This window comes from Chiloscyllium punctatum, chromosome 9 (assembly GCF_047496795.1).
Source record: "Chiloscyllium punctatum isolate Juve2018m chromosome 9, sChiPun1.3, whole genome shotgun sequence".
NCBI lineage: Eukaryota > Metazoa > Chordata > Chondrichthyes > Orectolobiformes > Hemiscylliidae > Chiloscyllium > Chiloscyllium punctatum.
The window spans coordinates 79589100-79607913 of record NC_092747.1 but is presented as its reverse complement, the minus strand read 5'-3'; the positions used below and the strand labels follow the sequence as shown (position 1 = coordinate 79607913).

The window sequence follows — 18814 nt, the reverse complement described above, 5'->3', positions numbered from 1 at the left end:
TACATGTTCTCTCAGTGTCTGTATGGGTTTCTCCTGGGTGCTGTGGTTTATTCCCACAGTCCAAAGGTGTGCAGATTAGGTGAATCGATCATGCCAAATTGCCCCTTAATGTCCAAAGATGTGCAGGTTAGGTGGAGGGTTGGGTATGGGTAGGATGCTGTTTGGAGGGCTGGTGCAGACTCAATGTGCTAACTAGCCACTTTACACATTGTGGAGATTCGTTGATTCTCAGACTCAGAAATTTGAATTTTGCTCACTTACTTCTGGAGCATATGTTGCCTCAAGAACAATTAATTAATTTGTGATCCTGTAGAGCTAGTGAAACTTTCTGACTCTGTTGTGCACTTCCAATTTGAGCTTCTTTGCTGGATTGAATGGAGTGCAATGTAATGAAAGAATGATTAGATGATGAACTGGTGCCCAGGATGGTTATCAACAATATTACCATCACAGTCTTCTAGCAATTGGTCATCTCTCACCATCTGTTCTTTATTACAGTCACCTTTGTCATTCTCATCATCTTGCTCATCCATCATGATGTAATCCTCTGTTTGTACTCTTGGCTATCACCTCACTTGCCTCATCCTTGCATTTGCCATTCCTCCTTGCATTTATTAGCTGTTGCCTTGCTGTAGCTTCTGCTGTGGTGCATATTTACCTGCAGAAGACACTGGCTCGCTGAGCTCCAAATTGCAAACTAATAAAGCAATTGATCTCTTAGCTGCTGAATTTGCTTTCTGTTCTGTCAGTGATTTCCTTTATGTTTGAGATGTGCTCCTCAACTGGTATTCTGCAGTTGATTATTTTGTGCAACCTTTCCCTGCAAATATTGATTGCTTTACAAAAAAAGTTGAGAAATGTGGTGCTGGAAAAGCACAGCCGGTCAGGCAGCATCCAAGGAGCAGGAGAGTTGATGTTTCGAGCATGAGCTCTTCATCAGGAATGATGGGGATTGAAAGATAAATGGTGGTGGGGGATTTGTTGGGCTGGGGGTAAGGTAGCTGGGAATGTGATAAGTAGAAGAAAGTGGGGGTGATGAAGATAAGTCAGAAAGGAGGGTGGAGCGGATAGGTGGGAAGGAAGATGGACAAGTAGGACAGTTTAGGAGGGCAGTGCTGAGTTGGAAGGTTTGATCTGGGAAGGTGGGGGCTCGGCTGCAATCGACATTGATCCAGTGTTATTGGAGTGTCCCAAGGCGGAAAATGGGGCATTCTTCCTCCAGGCATTGGGTGGCTAGAGTTAGGCAGTGGAGGAGACCCAGGACTTGCACGTCCTTGGTGAAGTGAGAGGGGGAGTTTAAAGTGTTTGGACAACAGGGCGGTGGACTTGAAATGTCGACTCTCCTGTTTCTCGGATGCTGCCTGACCTGCTGTGCTCTGTGCTTTTCCAGCACCACACTTTTCGACTCTGATTTCCAGCATCTACTGTCCTCACTTTCTCCTGCTTTAGATAAACGCAAAGATATGATGACAACAACTTATGTAAGGGGAAAGCTGTATACTAGAAATACAAAAAAGCTTATGGTAATGTAGTTCCTAACATTCGTCTAAGTGGAAGGCTTAGGGAACTATTGATTTACCTTTCCCGGAGGTGTATCCCCTCCCCCCCCAAAAAAAAGTGTAAAGAAGAAGGTTGTTATTTAACAATACCTGCCATTGTCAGCCAATTATCCTTTATCCAACACCATCTTTGGATGGGGTAGGAGGCAAGGAAATGTGTCACTCTCTGTGACTTGAATGTCGCCTTGGTGACTGCTGATGGAACACTACTTCTCCAGCCTAGAAGATGTAATTTCTCAATCATAGTTTATCCAGGAAGATCTATTGTCAGCTGCCGAGAAACTTGCTCACCTCGTTCTATGATCACACAAGCAAACATAAGTTTACTATAGGAAGGAGTCAAGGCCAAAACATTGTACAATTTCAAGGGGATGTTGGGGCTAAGGGTAACAACAGATATAGGTGAAAATCAGGAACAGACTATTGAGTTGAACAGTTAGTCGTGGTCATAACGAATGGAGACAAAAGAAAATGCAGATGCTGGAATCCAGAGGAGACAGGCAGGAGGCTGGAAGGACACAGCAAGCCAGGCAGCAGTCTGAAGAAGTGTTACACCCAAAACAATGATCATACTGAATAGCAGAGCAGGCTCAAAGTGGCAAATGGCTTACACCTCCTATTTTTTATGCTTCTCTAGTTACAACAAAAAATAATGTTGTTTAACCTATCATGTGAATGCCTCTGAATTCTTTGCCCTGCCTAGGCTATCTTTAACCTTTCTATACTTTGCTTCCTGCTTCTCCATATACTCTCAGTAAGTTGACCTTGTCCACAAGACACCCCCACCTACTACTTTAACAAATTTACATTAAACTACTGACCACTGAACTTCACCTTCTCCATGTTAGCGAATGTTGTTATCAATTCTTTTATTCAATTTCTGCTCCTCTTTCTCCTTTAAAGCTTCCATTATCCCTGTCTTAAAAAGATGAATGTTGACCAAACCTTCGTTGCAAATTACCATCATGTCTCTAATCTCCGTCAAAGATCTTGAATGTGTTGCATTCCATCTTGAATTCCACCTTTCCCAGCATTCCTTGTTTGATCCTTCCAATCAGGCTTCTGATCTCTATGAAGAATATAAAGAACAAAAAGGCACTGATTTAGAGTAATTTTTCAAGGAAGCAAACTTGATTTGAGAAAAGAACATCTTGGCACTTCCTGACAGTGTGCTGGAGGCACTGTCAATATAGACATGCAAGACAGTGTTCAATAATTATTTTAATCAAAGCAATATTCAAAGTTATGAGGGGAAGGCAGGGAAATGACACAAAATCATGATGTTCAACTGCAAATATCAAAGCCGCAAATCACGTTATGTGTGATAATGACAATGAGATGACCCCACCTCCCCAAGTCCCAATCTCCTCCATCCTCCTTGACTGTCCACAGTCTTTGATATAGTTCACTGCAGTATAAAATAATTTTGGTGTATAAAGTAATTAAGCAAAGGAGGGTAAGAGAACTACTGTTAGCATAAGGAAAGTAAGTTAGTCCTTGCATAATCATACCTTTTTTTTAGCAAGTAACTAAGGGGCTTACAGAAAGTCAGGAAGCTTCAGTTGTCACTGGTAACCATATGTTCGGAAGTATATCTAGCTGCAGGTACTAGCTAGCCACATTCTGGAGCTGAAGCTACCCATGTCCTGGATAGCATGTTCAATAAGGCGGTCACACTGCATGTGAAGACTGAATAAGCAAAAAGAATACAGGTAACCACCAGGCAGAGTAGAAAAGGGCAGATAGTGCCTTGTGCCCATCCCATTTTTTTTAGCAAATATATCCTTTAATGGCGATATTTGTGCAGGAGAAAGAAATGGGAGCCACGTTCTTGGCATTTGAGTGGGTCTATTGCAGAAGAAGGGAGGAAGAATAACAGCAGAGCTGCATTGGCAGGAGATTCAATTGGCAACAAGCAGATGTTTCTGCAGCCACAAGAGACTTCAGGATGGTATTTTGCCTCACTGGTGCCAGGTTCAGGGATGTTCTGAATCAGGAAGGCATACTGGAACCAAAGACTTGGTAGAAAAAGCAACGAAGTCCTGCAAGCAGAAGTTAGGAAGTTAAGAGTTAGATTAAAGAGAAGGGCCTAAAGGTAATAATTTCTGGGTTACTGCTGGTGCCACGTGCGAGTGAGTTTAGGAGTAGGAGATTAGTCCAGATAAATGAGTGGATGTAGAGATGGTGCAGGAAGGAAGGTTTTAGATTTCTGGGATATTCAGACTGTTCTGGGGGGATGTGGGGCTGTGCAAAGCAGACAGATTGCACCTGAATTGCATTCTTGTGGGAAGGTTTGCTCATGCTGTTGGGGAGAGTTTAAACTAACTTGGTGAAGGGATGGGATCCAAGGAGAAGATTCAGCAGGAGGGGGAGCATGGCCAACATTAGAAGTGACAGCAAGTGAGTCAAAAACAATAGATGTTATGAGTGATTTAAGGGCAATGCAAATTATAGGCCAATTAAGGCCTAAGGGAGATTTGTAAGGCTTGATGATATTTGTTTTAATGCAAGGAATGTGACAAAAAAGAGGGCATGCAGGGAGAAGCATCAGGCATACTTTAAAAAAAAATAACATCAGGTGTCAAGCTGGTGAAGCTACCAAATGGCCTAAACAGCAAGTGATAGTCAGAGCTAAACGATCCCACAACTAACGGATCAGATCTAAGTTCTGCAGTCCTTCCACAACCAGTCGTGAATGCTGGTGGACAGCTAAACAAATCACTGGTGGAGGAGGCTGTACAAATATCCCCCTCCTCAGTGATGAAGTAGCCCAGCACATCAGTGCAAAGATAAGGTTGATGCATTCACAGCAATCTTCAGTCAGAACTGCTGAGTGGATAATCCATCTCTGGTTCCTCCAGTGGTTCCCAGCATCACAGATACCAGTCTCCAGCCAATTCGTAAAAAGGTCATCATCAGTGCTATCAAGCAGCACCTGCTCAGTAACAACATGCTCAGTAACGTCCAGTTTGGGTTTCACCAGGGTCTCTCAGCTCCTGATCTCATTACAGCCTTGGTTCAAACATGGACAAAAGAGCTGAATTCCAGAGGTGAGGTGATAGCCCTTGACATGAAGGTCGCATATGACCAAGTATGGCAACATGGAGCCCTGGCAAAACTGGAATCAATGGGTATCAAGGGGCAAACACTCTGGTTAGAGTTATACCTGCCACAAAGGAAGATGGTTGTGGTTGTGGCGGGTCAGTCATCTCAGCTCCAGAAAATCTCTGCAAAAGTCCCTCTGGGGAGTGTCCTTCAGCTGCTTCATCAATGACCTTCCATCTGTCATAAGGTCAGAAGTGGGGATGTTTGCTGCTGATTGCACAGTGTTCAGCACCATTCACGACTCCTCAGAACTGAAGCAGTTCATGCTCAAATGCAACAAGATCTGGACAAGTAACATTTGTGCCACACAAATGCCAGACAATGACTATCACCAATAAAAGACACTCTGACCACCACCCCTTGACATTCAATGGTATTACCATCACTGAATCCCATGGTAGAAAATGAGGACTGCAGATGCTGGAGATCAGAGCTGAAAAATGTGTTGCTGGAAAAGCGCAGCAGGTCAGGCAGCATCCAAGGAGCAGGAGAATCGACATTTTGGGCATAAGCCTGAAGAAGGGCTTATGCCTGAAATGTCGATTCTCCTGCTCCTTGGATGCTGCCTGACCTGCTGCGCTTTTCCAGCAATACATTTTTCATCACTGAATACCCCACTGTAAACATCCTTGAAGTTACCATTGACCAGAAACTCAACTGGACTCACCACATATAAACACAATGGCTACAAGAGCAGGTCAGAGTCTAGGGATTTGAGGTGAGTAACTCACCTCCTGATACCCCAAAGTCTATCCACCATCTACAAGGCACAAGTCAGGAGTGTGATGGACTACTCCCCACTTGTCTGGATGGGTGCAGCTTCAACAACACTAAAGAAGCTTAACATCATCCAGAACAAAGCAACCTGCTTGATTGACACCACATCTACAAACATTCAATCCCTCCACCATTGCTGCTCAGTAGCACAGTATGTACTATCCACAAGATGCACTGCAAAAATTCACCAAAGATCTTTAGACAGCACCTTCTAAACCCATAACCACTTCCATTTAGAAGGACAAGGGCAGCAGCTACTTGGGAACACCACCACCTGCAAGTTCCCCTCTAAGCCACTCATCACCCTGACTTAAAAATATACCACCATTCTTTCACAGTTGTTGGGTCAAAATCCTGGAATTCCCTCCCTACTGGCATTGTGTGTCAACCCACAACAAGTGGACTGCTTTCAAGAAGGCAGCTTACCACCTAGGGCAAATTCTCTCGGGCAAATAGGGATGGGCTATCAATGCTGGCCAGCAGTGATACCAAAGTCCCACAAATGAATTACAAAAAAAAAAGCAGATGAGTTGTGGGCACACATTAAAATAGGGAAATATAATACCATTGTTATCACTGAGTCCTAGTTGAGTGATGGGCAGGATTGTCAGGTTAATATTCTGGCAAGACAGAGAAGGAGGAAAAGAGGATGGGATGTTGCAGTATTGATCAGGGAATAAATTACAGCAGTAAGTATGAATGACATTTATAGAATCATACAGCATAGAAACAGGCCCTTCAGCCTACCGTGTCCATACCAATGAACAAACGCCAAGCCATTCTAGCTCCAGTTCCTGCACTTGGTTGATAGCTGACGCTGCCCTAGCATTTTAAGTGCTGGTCCAGAAGCTTCTTAAATCTTGTAAGAGTAACCGCTTCCACCATCTTCTCAGGTAGCGGGCTCCAAATATTTACTACCTTCTGGGTAAAATCAATTTTTTTCCTCAGATTGCTAAACCACTTACTCCTCACTTTAAACTTCCACCCTCTGGTCTTAGACATACCTGCCAGGAAGAAGGTTCTCATGATCTATCCTACCTGTCTTTCACAATTTTGTTTATCTCAATCAAATCACCCATTTACGCTATTCTGCTCCAAGGAAAATAAACATAATTGCTCTGGGGAAAGCAAATATACCTCATAATTTAGTTGTTTCCTCCAGGCAACATCTTCGTGGATCTCCTCTGCACCCTCTCCAGTGCTATCACGACCTTGCAAGAGTGTGGCAAACAGAACCGTGCACAGTATTTCCAGCTGTGTCCTAAATAATGTTCTATGAAGTTGTTACCATACTTCCTTGCTCCTATTTTCTTTCCAATAATTTTCCTACCACTGACGCCAGACTAATTTGTCTTTAATTAGCTGCTACCATTGAGCAAAGGGACACTCGTTATCCTCCAGTCATCTGGCACTTCATCTATAGCCAGTGAGGTATCCCATAGCAACCTTGGATACATCTCATTAGGCCCTGGGGATTTATGAACCTTTATGCAGACTAACTGTGTACTACCACCTCCTCCTTATTGGTCTTAACATGCTCTTGAATCTCCCTACCTTAATAGAAATGTGCAACTAAAACATCTTTCTTTAAAACTTCACCCATATCCACTGGCTCCACGTACAAGTTGCCTCTTTAGTTTCTAATAGGCCCCACTTTTTTTTCCCTGATAAACCTCTTTCTCTCAATACACTTGTAAAATGCCTTGGGGTTTCTTTGATCCTATGTGCCAAAGATATTTCATGGTTTGTCTCTGCCCTCCTAATTTCATTTTTTAAGCATTCCCCTACATACACTAAGCTCCTCAAGGGCCTTCCCTGTTTTTAATGCTGTATACATACCATGAGCTTCCTTCCTTTTCTTCATCAAACTCTCAATATCCTATGATATCCAAGGGCTCCATGGACTTGCTATCCTTGCCTTTCACTCTTGGAAGAACACACTATTCCTGAGCGCTCTCCATACTACTTTGTACTTTCCTGCTTTCTAAATATGGACTTACTTGCAAATAGTTGTTCCCTTCCCCAGTTTGGACACATCCTTATCCTTTCCATAATGAATTTGAAACTTAAGAGTTTTGGTTACTATCCCTGGCTTCACTTTCCTACAATTAGGTCTAACTCTGCTTCATCTCTCTAGAACTACTCTACGTAATGGAACAAGTGCAACCTGTCCAGCTCCTGGATACACTCTAAACATTCAAGCCTATTTAATCATTTCATATTATGGCAAAGTAGAGAGAATGAGCAAACTGACCAGAGCACTATGGTACAGGCAGCCATTCAAAAGAGTTGAGAAAGAAGTGTAGTTGTAATCAGGGATAGTATAGGCAGGGGAATAGCTATAGTTCTTTGTGGCAAATGTTGACAGTCCTGAAGGTTGTGTTGTCTGCCTGGTGCCCAGATTCTGCATCTGGGTTGCAGAGAAACTTGGAGTGGAAGAGGAAAGATCCAGTTGCTATGGTTTATGTAGATACTAACAATATAGAAGGAAAGAGATTCTGAAATGTCTGAGAGGGTCCTCAAATAAGGATCAAACTTAAAAACCAAAATTAAAAAAAATAGAGCAATTGTATTGTTAGAAGTGAGCTATATGCCCCATAACACTCCAAAAGATTTAGAAATGCAGTAGGCAAATTTCAGAGAGGTATAAAAGAAGCAATAGTGGGGGGGTTTCAAATTCCCCAACATGAACTGGGAGACATAGTTTAGAGGGGTGCAATTTTAAAAATATATTTGAGAGTACGTAGAAAGCCTTGCAAGAGACGGGGTGGGACTGACTTAATTTTAAGTAATGAAGCTGAACAAGTAGTCGAAGTATCAATGGGTGGGATGGGTGCATTTTATGCTAACAGCAATTATAACGCCATTAAATGCAAGATTGTAATGGAAAGGGACGAGGATGGACCTGAAATCAATGTTCTCAACTGGGGGAGATGATTTTAATAAAATCAAGTATGATTTAGCCAGAGTGTATTAGGAATAGACACTTTCAGGTAAATCTGTGCGAGATCAGTGGAGTACATTCAAAAAACAAATATAGAGAGTGCAGGATTAACACACTCCAAGAAAAACAAAGGGTGGTACCAAGAAACCTGTGAACCCTGAACATCTAGGGATATATAGGATTGGATGAAAAGAAAAAAGGCTATGTCAAGCACTGAGAGGTCAAACAGCAGAAGCCCTACTGGAGTATGTTTGGTGATGCAGTTTGGGAAGAATAACAGAAAGGCAGAGTACTGGGTCAATGGAAAGGTTCTTGGTAATGTGGATATGCAGAGGGATCTTGGAGTCCATGTACATAGATCCCTGAAAGTTGCCACCCAGGTGAATAGTGCTGTTAAGAAGGCATACGGTGTGTTAGGTTTCATTCGTAGATAGATTGAGTTCCGGAGCCGCAATTTCATGCTACAACTATACAAAACGCTGGTGCAGCCACACTTGGAATATTGTGTACAGTTCTGGTCCCCATATTTTGGGAAGGATGTGGAAGCATTGGAAAAGGTGCAGAGGAGATTTACCAGGATGTTGCCTGGTGTGGAGGGAAGGTCTTATGAGGAAAGGCTGAGAGACTTGAACCTGTTCTCATTGGCAAGAAGAAGGCGAAGAGGGGATTTGAGAGAGACATACAAGATGATCAGAGGATTAGATAGGGTAGACAGTGAAAGTCTTTTTCCTAGGATGATGTTAGCGTGTATGAGGGGGCATAACTACAAATTGAGGGGTGATAGATTTAAGACACATGTCAGAGGCAGGTTCTTTACGCAGAGACTGGTAAGGGCATGGAATGCCCTACCTTCTAATGCAGTCAACTCAGCCACATTACGGAGATTTAAACAATCCTTAGATAAGCCCATGGATGATTTTGGGATAGTGTCGGGGGACGAGCTGAGAATAGTTCACAGGTCGATGCGACATCGAGGGCCAAAGGGCCTGTTCTGCGCTGTATTGTTCTATGTATAGAGTACGCAAATGAAAGCATAAAATGGAAATAGAGCAAAAGGGGGTCATGAAAGAATAAGGACTGGTAAAATAAAGAAAAAAGCCTATGTTATTTTACAGTCCATTCAGGATAAAAGGATAATGATGAGTGGCACAGTGGTTAGCACTGCTGCCTCACAGCGCCAGAGACCCGGGTTCAATTCCCACCTCCGGCAACTGTCTGTGTGGAGTTTGCATATTCTCCCCGTGTCTGTATGCGTTTCCTCCGGGTGCTCCGGTTTCCTCCCACAGGTTAGGTGAATTGGCCTTACTAAATTGCTTGTAGTATTAGGTGAAGGGGTAAAAGTAGGGGAATGGGTCTGGGTGGGTTGCCCTTCTGAGGGTTGGTGTGGACTTGTTGAGCCTAAGGGCCTGTTTCCACACTGTAAGTAATCTAATCTAAATAGTACCACAGTGGTAATTTGTGTGTGGAGTCAGAGGACATGGAAGGATTCTAAGTGAATGATTTGTACAAATGATCACAAGTGAGAGGGATGATGTGGATTTGGAAGTTAGGGAGAAGGATTGTGATTTGCTTCATCTGATGAAGGGGCTACACTGTGATAGCTTGTGATTTCAAATCAAGCTGATGTCGTGTGGCTTCTGACTATCTGCTTAAAGGAGTTAACGTTGAGAGAAAGGAGGTTCTGAGCAGCCTGGCAGGCTTAAAAGTACATCAGCCTCCAGCGCTGGATGAAATGTCTCCCAGGCTGTTGAGTGAGGCAAGGGAGGAAATAACAGGGATGTTGGGAATAATTTCCCGTTCTTCTCTAATCACAGGAGAGGTGCTAGAAAAGTGGAGAACAGTATGGTACTGTTATTCAAGAAAGAAGCCAGAGATAAACCAGGAAACTACAGGCCTGTCAGTCTAACCACTTGGTGAGGAAATTATTGGAAGTAATTCTGAGACACCAAATTAATTTGCATTTGCAGAGGCAGAAATTAATCAAGGATAGTGTAGATTTGTTAAGGGGAGTCATATCTGATCGACCTGATTAAATGATTACAGTGGTGACCAGGCATATAGATTAGGGCAAGCATTTGATATGGTCTACTCAGATTTCAGCAAGGCTTTTGATAAGGTCCTGCATGGGAGACTATCATGAAGACAAGACAACATGGGATCCATGGAAATTTGGCAAATTGTGAATGGAATTGTCTGGCAGGAAGCAGAGGGTGATGGCCAAGGGGTGTTATTTTGATAGTGGGATTCAGCAGGGAACAGTGATGGGGCCCTTGCTGTTTGAGATATATATAATTGATTTAAATTTGAATATAGAAGAGTTGATCAGCAAGTTCACAGGTGATATGAAAATTGATGGGATGGTAAATAGTGAGGACAGTCTTGGATTACATGAGGATATTGACTGCTGGTCAGCTGGGCTGATCAGTGATAAATGGAATTTAAATTGGGTAAGTGTGAGGTGATGCACTTGGGCATGGCAAAAAGGTAACTGAATACATAACGTATGGTAGAACCCTAGGAAACACCAAATGTTAGAGGATCTTTGTGAGCATGTACACTGTCTCTTCAGGTAGACAAAATAGCTAAGGCAGATTAATCAAGGGGGAGAGTTTAAGAGCTGAGTGGTTTAAAACATTGATTAGTCCACAGCTAGAGTATTGTGCACAGTTCTGGAATCTGCATTATAGGAGAGATTGTACTGGAAAGGGTGCAGAGGAAGTTTACCAGGATGTCACCTGGGCTGAAGAGTTCTGGTAATGAAGAGAGCTTGGATAGAATCCCTAAGTGCAGAACGTGACCCATCGAATCTGCACCTACCCTCCAAAGAGCACCCTACCCAGACGCAGACCTCTACCCTATCTGTGTAACCCACATTCTAGCGTAGCTAATCCACCTAGCCTACAGATCTTTGTACTGTGGGAGGAAACCGGAGTGTCCAGTGGAAGCTCAAACAGACATTGGGAGAACATGCAAACTCCACACAGACAAGTTGCCAATGCTGGAATCAAACCCAAGTCCCTGGCGCTGTGAGCCAGTTGTGCCAACCATTGAACCACCATGCCACCCCTTAGACATGGGTTGCTCTCCTTAGAGGAAAGGAAATTAAGAAAGGGCATGATTGAGTTATATACAATTGCAAGGGGCGCAGATAGGGTGTACAAGAAGAAACATTTCCCTTTGGTGGAGGAATCAATGACAAAGGTATAGATTTCAGGAGAAGAGGTTTAGAAAGGATGTGAAGAAAACCTTTTTTCACCCAGAGGGTGATGGGTTTCTGGAACTCACTGCCTGTAAGAAAGGGAGAGGCATAAATCCTCAAACTTTTAGAAGCATTTGGGTGTGCATTTGCAACACCAAGGCATACAAGACGATGTGCCCATTGCTGGGATATGAGATTAGTATAGTTTTGTGGTTGTTTATAACTAATTCAGAGTCAATAGGCTGAAAGGCCTCTCTATGACTTCATACTTCACAGACATTGTGAGGATCTGAAAATTATAATCAATGGTTCATAACTATACGACTTGTTTGTCTGACAGGAGGAGTCTGTCGTATCGGCAACACCGGAGGAGAGTCACTCTGAAGGATCAGTTGGCTTTAAAATTTACAAGAAATATTTTCTAGCAGGTGCTAATGGTTTTATGCTGATGGTTGTCATTATTCTCAATTTGGTGACACAAGTAAGTGACAATGCAAATAGAATTTGTAGTTATTTTAGATATTGAAAATTAATCTTAAGAAATAATTACTTCACCTGAAATGTGAGTCGTATTTTTCTTGTGCTTTGAGCAATCAGTTCTTTTGTGAACTAATAGATTGGTAGCTGCTGTGACTTAAGAGTTTCTCTGGAATTGCATAAAGATCTATCCTTCCTCCTCATTAACATGCTGTTATTAATGATGGATGGTATGAATCAGTTTCCTTATATATGCTGGCACCCTTCCTTACATCTGTGATTTGTTTGATCTTTGTTGTTAGACTTCTGTGATTTTAAATTACTGAAGAACATAGGAACAGGAATAGACATTCAGTTCCTCACACCTGTTTCACCATTCACTGAAAATGTGGTTGATCTGTGGTCTAACTCCATATACCTGTGCCTTTGGCCCATATCCTGTAATACCTTTGCTTTGCATCTGAATATTTTGGGAAAAGTTTTAGGGCATTGAGAAATTAAAATTTAATAAGGATCATGGCGAAAACAGTCCTGTAGCTGATGAGACACCTGGCGCAAAGGAAGATTGGTACAGTTGCTGGAAGTCATGTATCTCATTCCCAGGACATCAGTGCAGGAATTAACTATGGCAGTATCCTAGGCATGGATGCTCCATTAAAATCTTCACTTCGACCAGAAGGGCATCCTTACTGATGATTGCAGAATGTTCAGATGCATTTGTAATTCCTCAGACAAAGAAACATTTCATTCCTGTATGAAGCCTTATCTAGGTAATGCACCAGGCAATGACTATTTTCAAGAGGAGACCTAACCATCAATTTAATGCCATTCAATGTCACCACCATTATCGAGTCAAGTGTCTGCAGCACCTAGGGTATACCAGGGACTAACCATTCAAATGTTGTTCCTATCCGAGCAGGTCAGAGTATTGGTATTCCACGATGGGTGTCTCAGCTCATGACTTCCCAAAATATTTCCACAAGTTAAAAGGCACAGTTGAGAGCTGTGATGAACTCTGAATTTTTCTGAATGAGTGGATCTAGAATACCAATCCAGAAATTTGACATGATTCATTATAAAACAGTTAACTCAGTTGGAACCCCCATCTGCCAACTCAAGTTCATTTGCTTCACCACTGGTACATTATGTACATGTTCTAGGGTGCATTTCTTTGTCAAATTTTCCCATGAGCTCTGACAATATTAGCAGATGAATACTTATGTCACAAATTAATGTCACATCTGTATGTTGCACATTGTCCCTTGCACTGTTTAATATTGCTGTCATTCCTTTGTTATTGCTGGGTAAAAATCCCCCAGTGCTTCTAACCTAGCAACATGCCTTCACCAGAAGCACTGCTGTGGTTCAAATAAGTTGTTCACTCTCTCATTCTCAAGGAAAATACATGTCCAAGGACATCATCTCTTCCTGAGGAAGTATAACAAACAAAAGTAGGTGCTGCTGGCTGCTTTACTCCCCTGCTTCTGATTCCCTTCCCTGACTGGCTAGTAACATTCTGTCTCCCAACAGTAAAGGCATTAATCAATAAAGGTGGTATAAGTTTAAGGTAAGGGTAAATTTCTCAGTCTCAAGGGACAGGACAAGGCAGTAGAACAGGATGAAGATTTGATAAAATCAAACAGATTATGTCACAACTAAGCAAAGCAAAATTAATTGTGGTATGCCTGACTCTACAAAGCATTCATAGCAAAATAAACCACATAATGATACAGATCGATAAATTTGCTTGACATAATAACCATTGGTGAAATTTGGTTGAAAAGAGGTCAAGGGAATCCAGGGCGTATTTCAGGGTACTTTATAGTTAGAAAAGTTAGGCAAAGTGCAAAGTGAGGTATGTACCTTTTGAAAAGAAATTTAGGGAGACTGGACACCTCCTCGCAGAGCACTTTAGGGAACATCTCTGGGACACCCGCACCAATCAACCACATTGTCCTGTGGCCCAATATTTCAACTCCCCCTCCCACTCTGCCGAGGACATGGAGGTCCTGGGCCTTCTTCACTGCCGCTCTCTCACCACCAGACGCCTGGAGGAAGAACGCCTCATCTTCCGCTTCGGAACACTTCAATCCCAGGGCATCAATGTGGACTTCAACAGTTTCCTCATTTCCCCTTCTCCCACCTCACCCCAGTTCCAAACTTCCAGCTCAGCATTTTCCCCATGACTTGTCCTGCCTGCATATCTTCCTTTCCACCGATCCACTCCACCCTCCTCCCTGATCTATCACCTTCATCCCCTCCCCCACTCACCTATTGTACTCTATGCTACTTTCTCCCCACCTCCTCTCATTTATCTCTCCGCCTTCAGGCACTCTGCCTGTATTCCTGATGAAGGACTTTTGCCCAAAAGGTCGATTTTACTGCTCCTCGGAAGCTGCCTGAACTGCTGTGCTTTTCCAGCACCTCTAATCCAGAAAGAAATTTAGGGAGCCAGGTGGGCAAAACTATCTTAGCCAAGAAATTAAGTATGAAGAGATTTAGTGCTGGGGCTGATATAGGCACATAGAATATAGGAACAGGCGTAGGCCATTTGACCCTTTGAGCTGCTCTGCTCAGTACCCTGTACTAGCTTCCTCTCATTGTTGGATCCCTTCAGCCCTAAGAAATGTATCTTAACTGATGGAAAATATTCACTGTTGGGGTCTCAACCAGTTTAAACCACTACTAGAACTACCACCACAGTCTCACCATTTTTTTGGATGAAGAAATTTCTCCTCCTCTCTGTCCTAAAAGACCTACCCCTTATTCTTAAACTATGACCTGTAGGTGGCACGGCTGCCTCACAGCACCATGGAGCTGGATTCGATTCCTGCCTCGGGCAACTGTCTGTGTGGAGTTTGCACATTCTCCCCATGTCTGTGTGGGTTTCCTCCGGGTGCTCCGGTTTCCTCCCACAATCCAAAGATGTGCAGGTTAGATGAATTGGCCATGCTAAATTGCCCGCAGCGTTATGTGCATTAGTCAGGGGTAAATATAGAGTAGGAAAATGTGTCTGGGTGCGTTACTGTTCGGAGAGTTGGTGTGAATTTGGGCTGAAAGGCATGGCTCAGGTATTAAACTAATAATTTGCATCTCCTTTCATCAAGAAAGGAAATGCTACTGACTCCTTGGTACCGGCAAGGTTTAAAATGGGTGAGGAGGAAGTATTGGTTAGATAAAGTTGATAAGGCATCAGGACAGGAGATGCATCCAAGTAGTGAGAGAAATAAGATGAAAATTGTGGAGGCTTTGGTTGAGCTGATATCAGAGGACTAGAGAATTGCAAATGTCATCCCCTTGCTCAGAAAATTATATAAAGGTAAGGCCAGTTAGTTTAACTTCAGTGCTGAGAAATTTCTAGAAACAACTATCTAAAGGGAAACAACTATCTAAGGGTGGCATGATGGCTCAGTGGTTAGCACTGCTGCCTCATGGCTCCAGGGACCCGGGGTCGATTCCTGCCTCAGGTGACTGTGTGGTGTTTGCACATTCTCCCAGTGTCTGTGTGGGTTTCCTCCCACAATCCAAAGATGTGCAGACCATGCTAAATTGCCCATAGTGTTAGGTGCATTAGTCAGGGGTAAATATAGGGAAGGGGAATGGGTCTGGGTGGGTTGCCCTTCAGAAGGTTAGTGTGGACTTTTTGGGTCAAAAGGCCTGTTTCCATACTGTAGGAAATCAAATCTTAAGGGGCAGCACACTGGCACAGTGGTTAGCACTGCTGCCTCACAGTGGTTAGCACTGCTGCCTCACAGTGGTTAGCACTGCTGCCTCACAGCGCTAGAGAATCGGGTTCAATTCCTGCCTCAGGCAACTGTCTGTGTGGAGTTTGCACATTCTTCCAGGTGCTCCGGTTTCCTCCCACAGTCCAAAGATATGCAGGTTAGGTGAATTGGCCATGCTAAATTGCCCGTAGTGTTAGGTGAAGGGGTAAATGTAGGGGAATGAGTCTGGGTGGGTTGTTCTCCAGGGGGTCGGTGTGGACTTGGGCCGAAGCGTCTGTTTCCACACTGTAAGTAATCTAATCTGATCAAACAATATTGAACAAAATTAATCATACATGACCAATCACAAGTTACTTAAGGAAATCAGGAATGAGTTTATTAAGGCAGAGTCATATTTACCAATTTTAGAGTTTTCAGTTAATAATAGAAATAGTTGATGAGAGTAGTTGTTGATACATGTTGTTGTAGTTGTTGATGCACTGCTAAAAGAGCACCACACAACCGACTTGAGAGCAAAGTCACAGCTCTTGGGGAAAAGGACAGTAGCAACATGAATACAGAATTGGCTGAATGGTTAATTGATTTATTATTGGCAGGATGAAGGTTTGCAATGGAGTTTCTCAGGGTTTAGTATGGGGACCCATGCTTTTCCTGATGTATGTTGATGACCTAGACACTCGTTTACAAAGGACAATTCCTAATATTACACACAATACAGAACTTGGACTTGCAGCAAATTGAGCAAAGTAGGTACTTCAAAAGACATGGATAAGTTAGTGGAATAGGTTGTTGGATGGCTGTTGAAATTCAATGCAGGAAAATATGAGGTGATTCACTTTAGTAGCAAGAAGATTGAGAGGCACTATGAAATATATAATAGAGCGAAAGGACAGGTAGGAAGAGAAGGGCCTGTGTGTACATAGGTGGAAGGGTTAGGGCATTTTGAGAGGATATTTTAAAACAGTAATAGAGTATGCAATACATCCTAGGCTTTAGTAAAGGGGGATTGGCATACAAGAGCAAGGAGGTTGTCATGAACCTTTTAGAAGGCACTATTTAGATCTCAGCAGGAATTTTGCACCAGTTTTGATCATCACATTTTCGTATGGATGTGTCAAAGGAGAGGAATCAGAAGAATGGTTCCAAGAATGGAGAACTTCAGTTTTGAAGATAGATAACAGAAATTAGGACTGCTTTCCTTGGAAAAAAGGAAGAATATATTTGATTGAAGTAGTAAAAATTTCGAGGTGTTTGGACAGAGAAGATAGAAGAAAGTTTTCCATTCATGAAAAGATCAAGAAGAAGAAGGCAATGATTTAAAGTTATTTGTAATCAAAGAAAAATTGACATGTGGAAAATCTTCTTACACAGCAATGGTTTTGGTCTAGAATGCACTCCTGGAGAAGTGTGATCCAGGCAGGTTCAACTGAAGTATTGAAAATGAGATGGGCCTACAATTTGAGAAGGAACAAAGTGCAAGGTGACTTGGATAAGGTCACGGAATGGCATTAAGTGAATTGCATGTTCGGAGAACCAGTGCACAGACAGTGATCTGAATGGCTTCCTTCTCCACTGTAACAATTGCATGAATAAACTCCACTGGGTACAGCCATGGCTAACTGGTGAAATTAACACTCATATTAGGTTAAAAGAAGAAGCTTATAAGTTGGAATAAAGAGTATTGAAGCAGAGGGTTGAGAAGTTCTTTTTTAAATCCGAGGACGAAAATAACAGATTGTAAGAGCTTTTACAAGTTTGCAGAAAAAAAATAGTAAATATGATCCCATAGAGGCAGAGATGAGATTAGCGTGTAGAATAAAGAAATGAAAGAGAGATTAAACAGATTAAGTGTGTAACGATGCAGAGAAACTTCAAATAATTAACCTAAGTGAAAATAAAGAACTGTGAAATGAGATGGACAGGAAGCTGACAGAACTTGTGAACAATAGTCTGAAGGAACAAGTGAGGACTGCAGATACTGAAGAAGGGCTTATGCCCGAAACGTCGATTCTCCTGCTCCTTGGATGCTGCCTGACCTGCTGCGCTTTTCCAGCAACACATTTTTCAACAATAATCTAAACTCTAGCATTTTAAAAAAGGTAGTTGTAGAAAAAATGGATGTATTTGTTTTGATTTTTCATAATCTCATTGATTCTAGAATGGTCCCTACAGATTGGAAAACAGCAAATATAACTCTTATGCTGAAGAAAGAAGAGTGAAAAAAACCATAAGATGTGGGAGGAGAAGTAGGCCACTCAGCCCATTGAGTCTAATTCACAATTCAGTGCGATCATAGCTGATCTTTCATTTTCAACTCCACTTTCCCAATAACCTTTGACTTCCTTTGACTAATTAAAAGGCTGTCCATTTTTAGCTTTGAATATACTTAACTACCTAGCCTCAATGGCCCTCTGCACTACAGAATTCTGCAGATTCACAATCCTCTGAGAGAAGACATTCCTTGTCATCTCTGTCTTAAATGTGCACCCCCAATTCTGAGATTATGCCCTCTGGTCCTTTTCCACTTTGCACTTTTACCTGTCAAGTTCCCTAATAATATTGTTTGTTTCAATAAGGTCACCTCTCATTCTTCTAAATTCCAATGGGCACTCCATTAGTTACAGGTTGCCATCCTGAAAGTGCCTGACTTAACCTAACTCTGCCTTGTATTAGTTAGTAAGATCAGAATAGTGATCCTAAATCTAGAACAAAGAACATCACAGCACAGAAAAAGGTCTTTCAACCCTTCATGTCTATGCTTGCCATGATGCTATTCTAAACTAATCCCATCTGCCTGCATATGGTCACTATCCCTCTATTCCCTGTCTGTTGTGTCTAAGTGCCTCTTAAACATTACTATTATCTCTGCTTCTACAACTTCTCCTGGCAGTGTGTTCCAGGCACTTATCATTCTCTGCATTCAAAGGAAAATTTTGTTGTCTCACTTTAAACCTATTTCCCCTAGTATTTGACATTTCCGCCCTAGGTAAAAGACTCCACTATCCAAACTATTGTGTCTCTTGTAATT

General features: G+C 42.4%; 1 protein-coding gene across 5 annotated transcripts in view; it reads left to right on the top strand.

The window, feature by feature from the left end:
• abcc4 (ATP binding cassette subfamily C member 4 (PEL blood group)) overlaps nt 1–18814 on the top strand; it is a 471758-nt gene that overhangs the window by 173420 nt on the left and 279524 nt on the right. For all 5 annotated transcript variants that reach the window (XM_072577875.1, XM_072577874.1, XM_072577873.1 and 2 more), the window contains one exon: nt 11925–12065. In XM_072577875.1, the coding sequence (XP_072433976.1) occupies nt 11925–12065 (141 nt within the window). The remainder of the gene's footprint in view (nt 1–11924; nt 12066–18814) is intronic.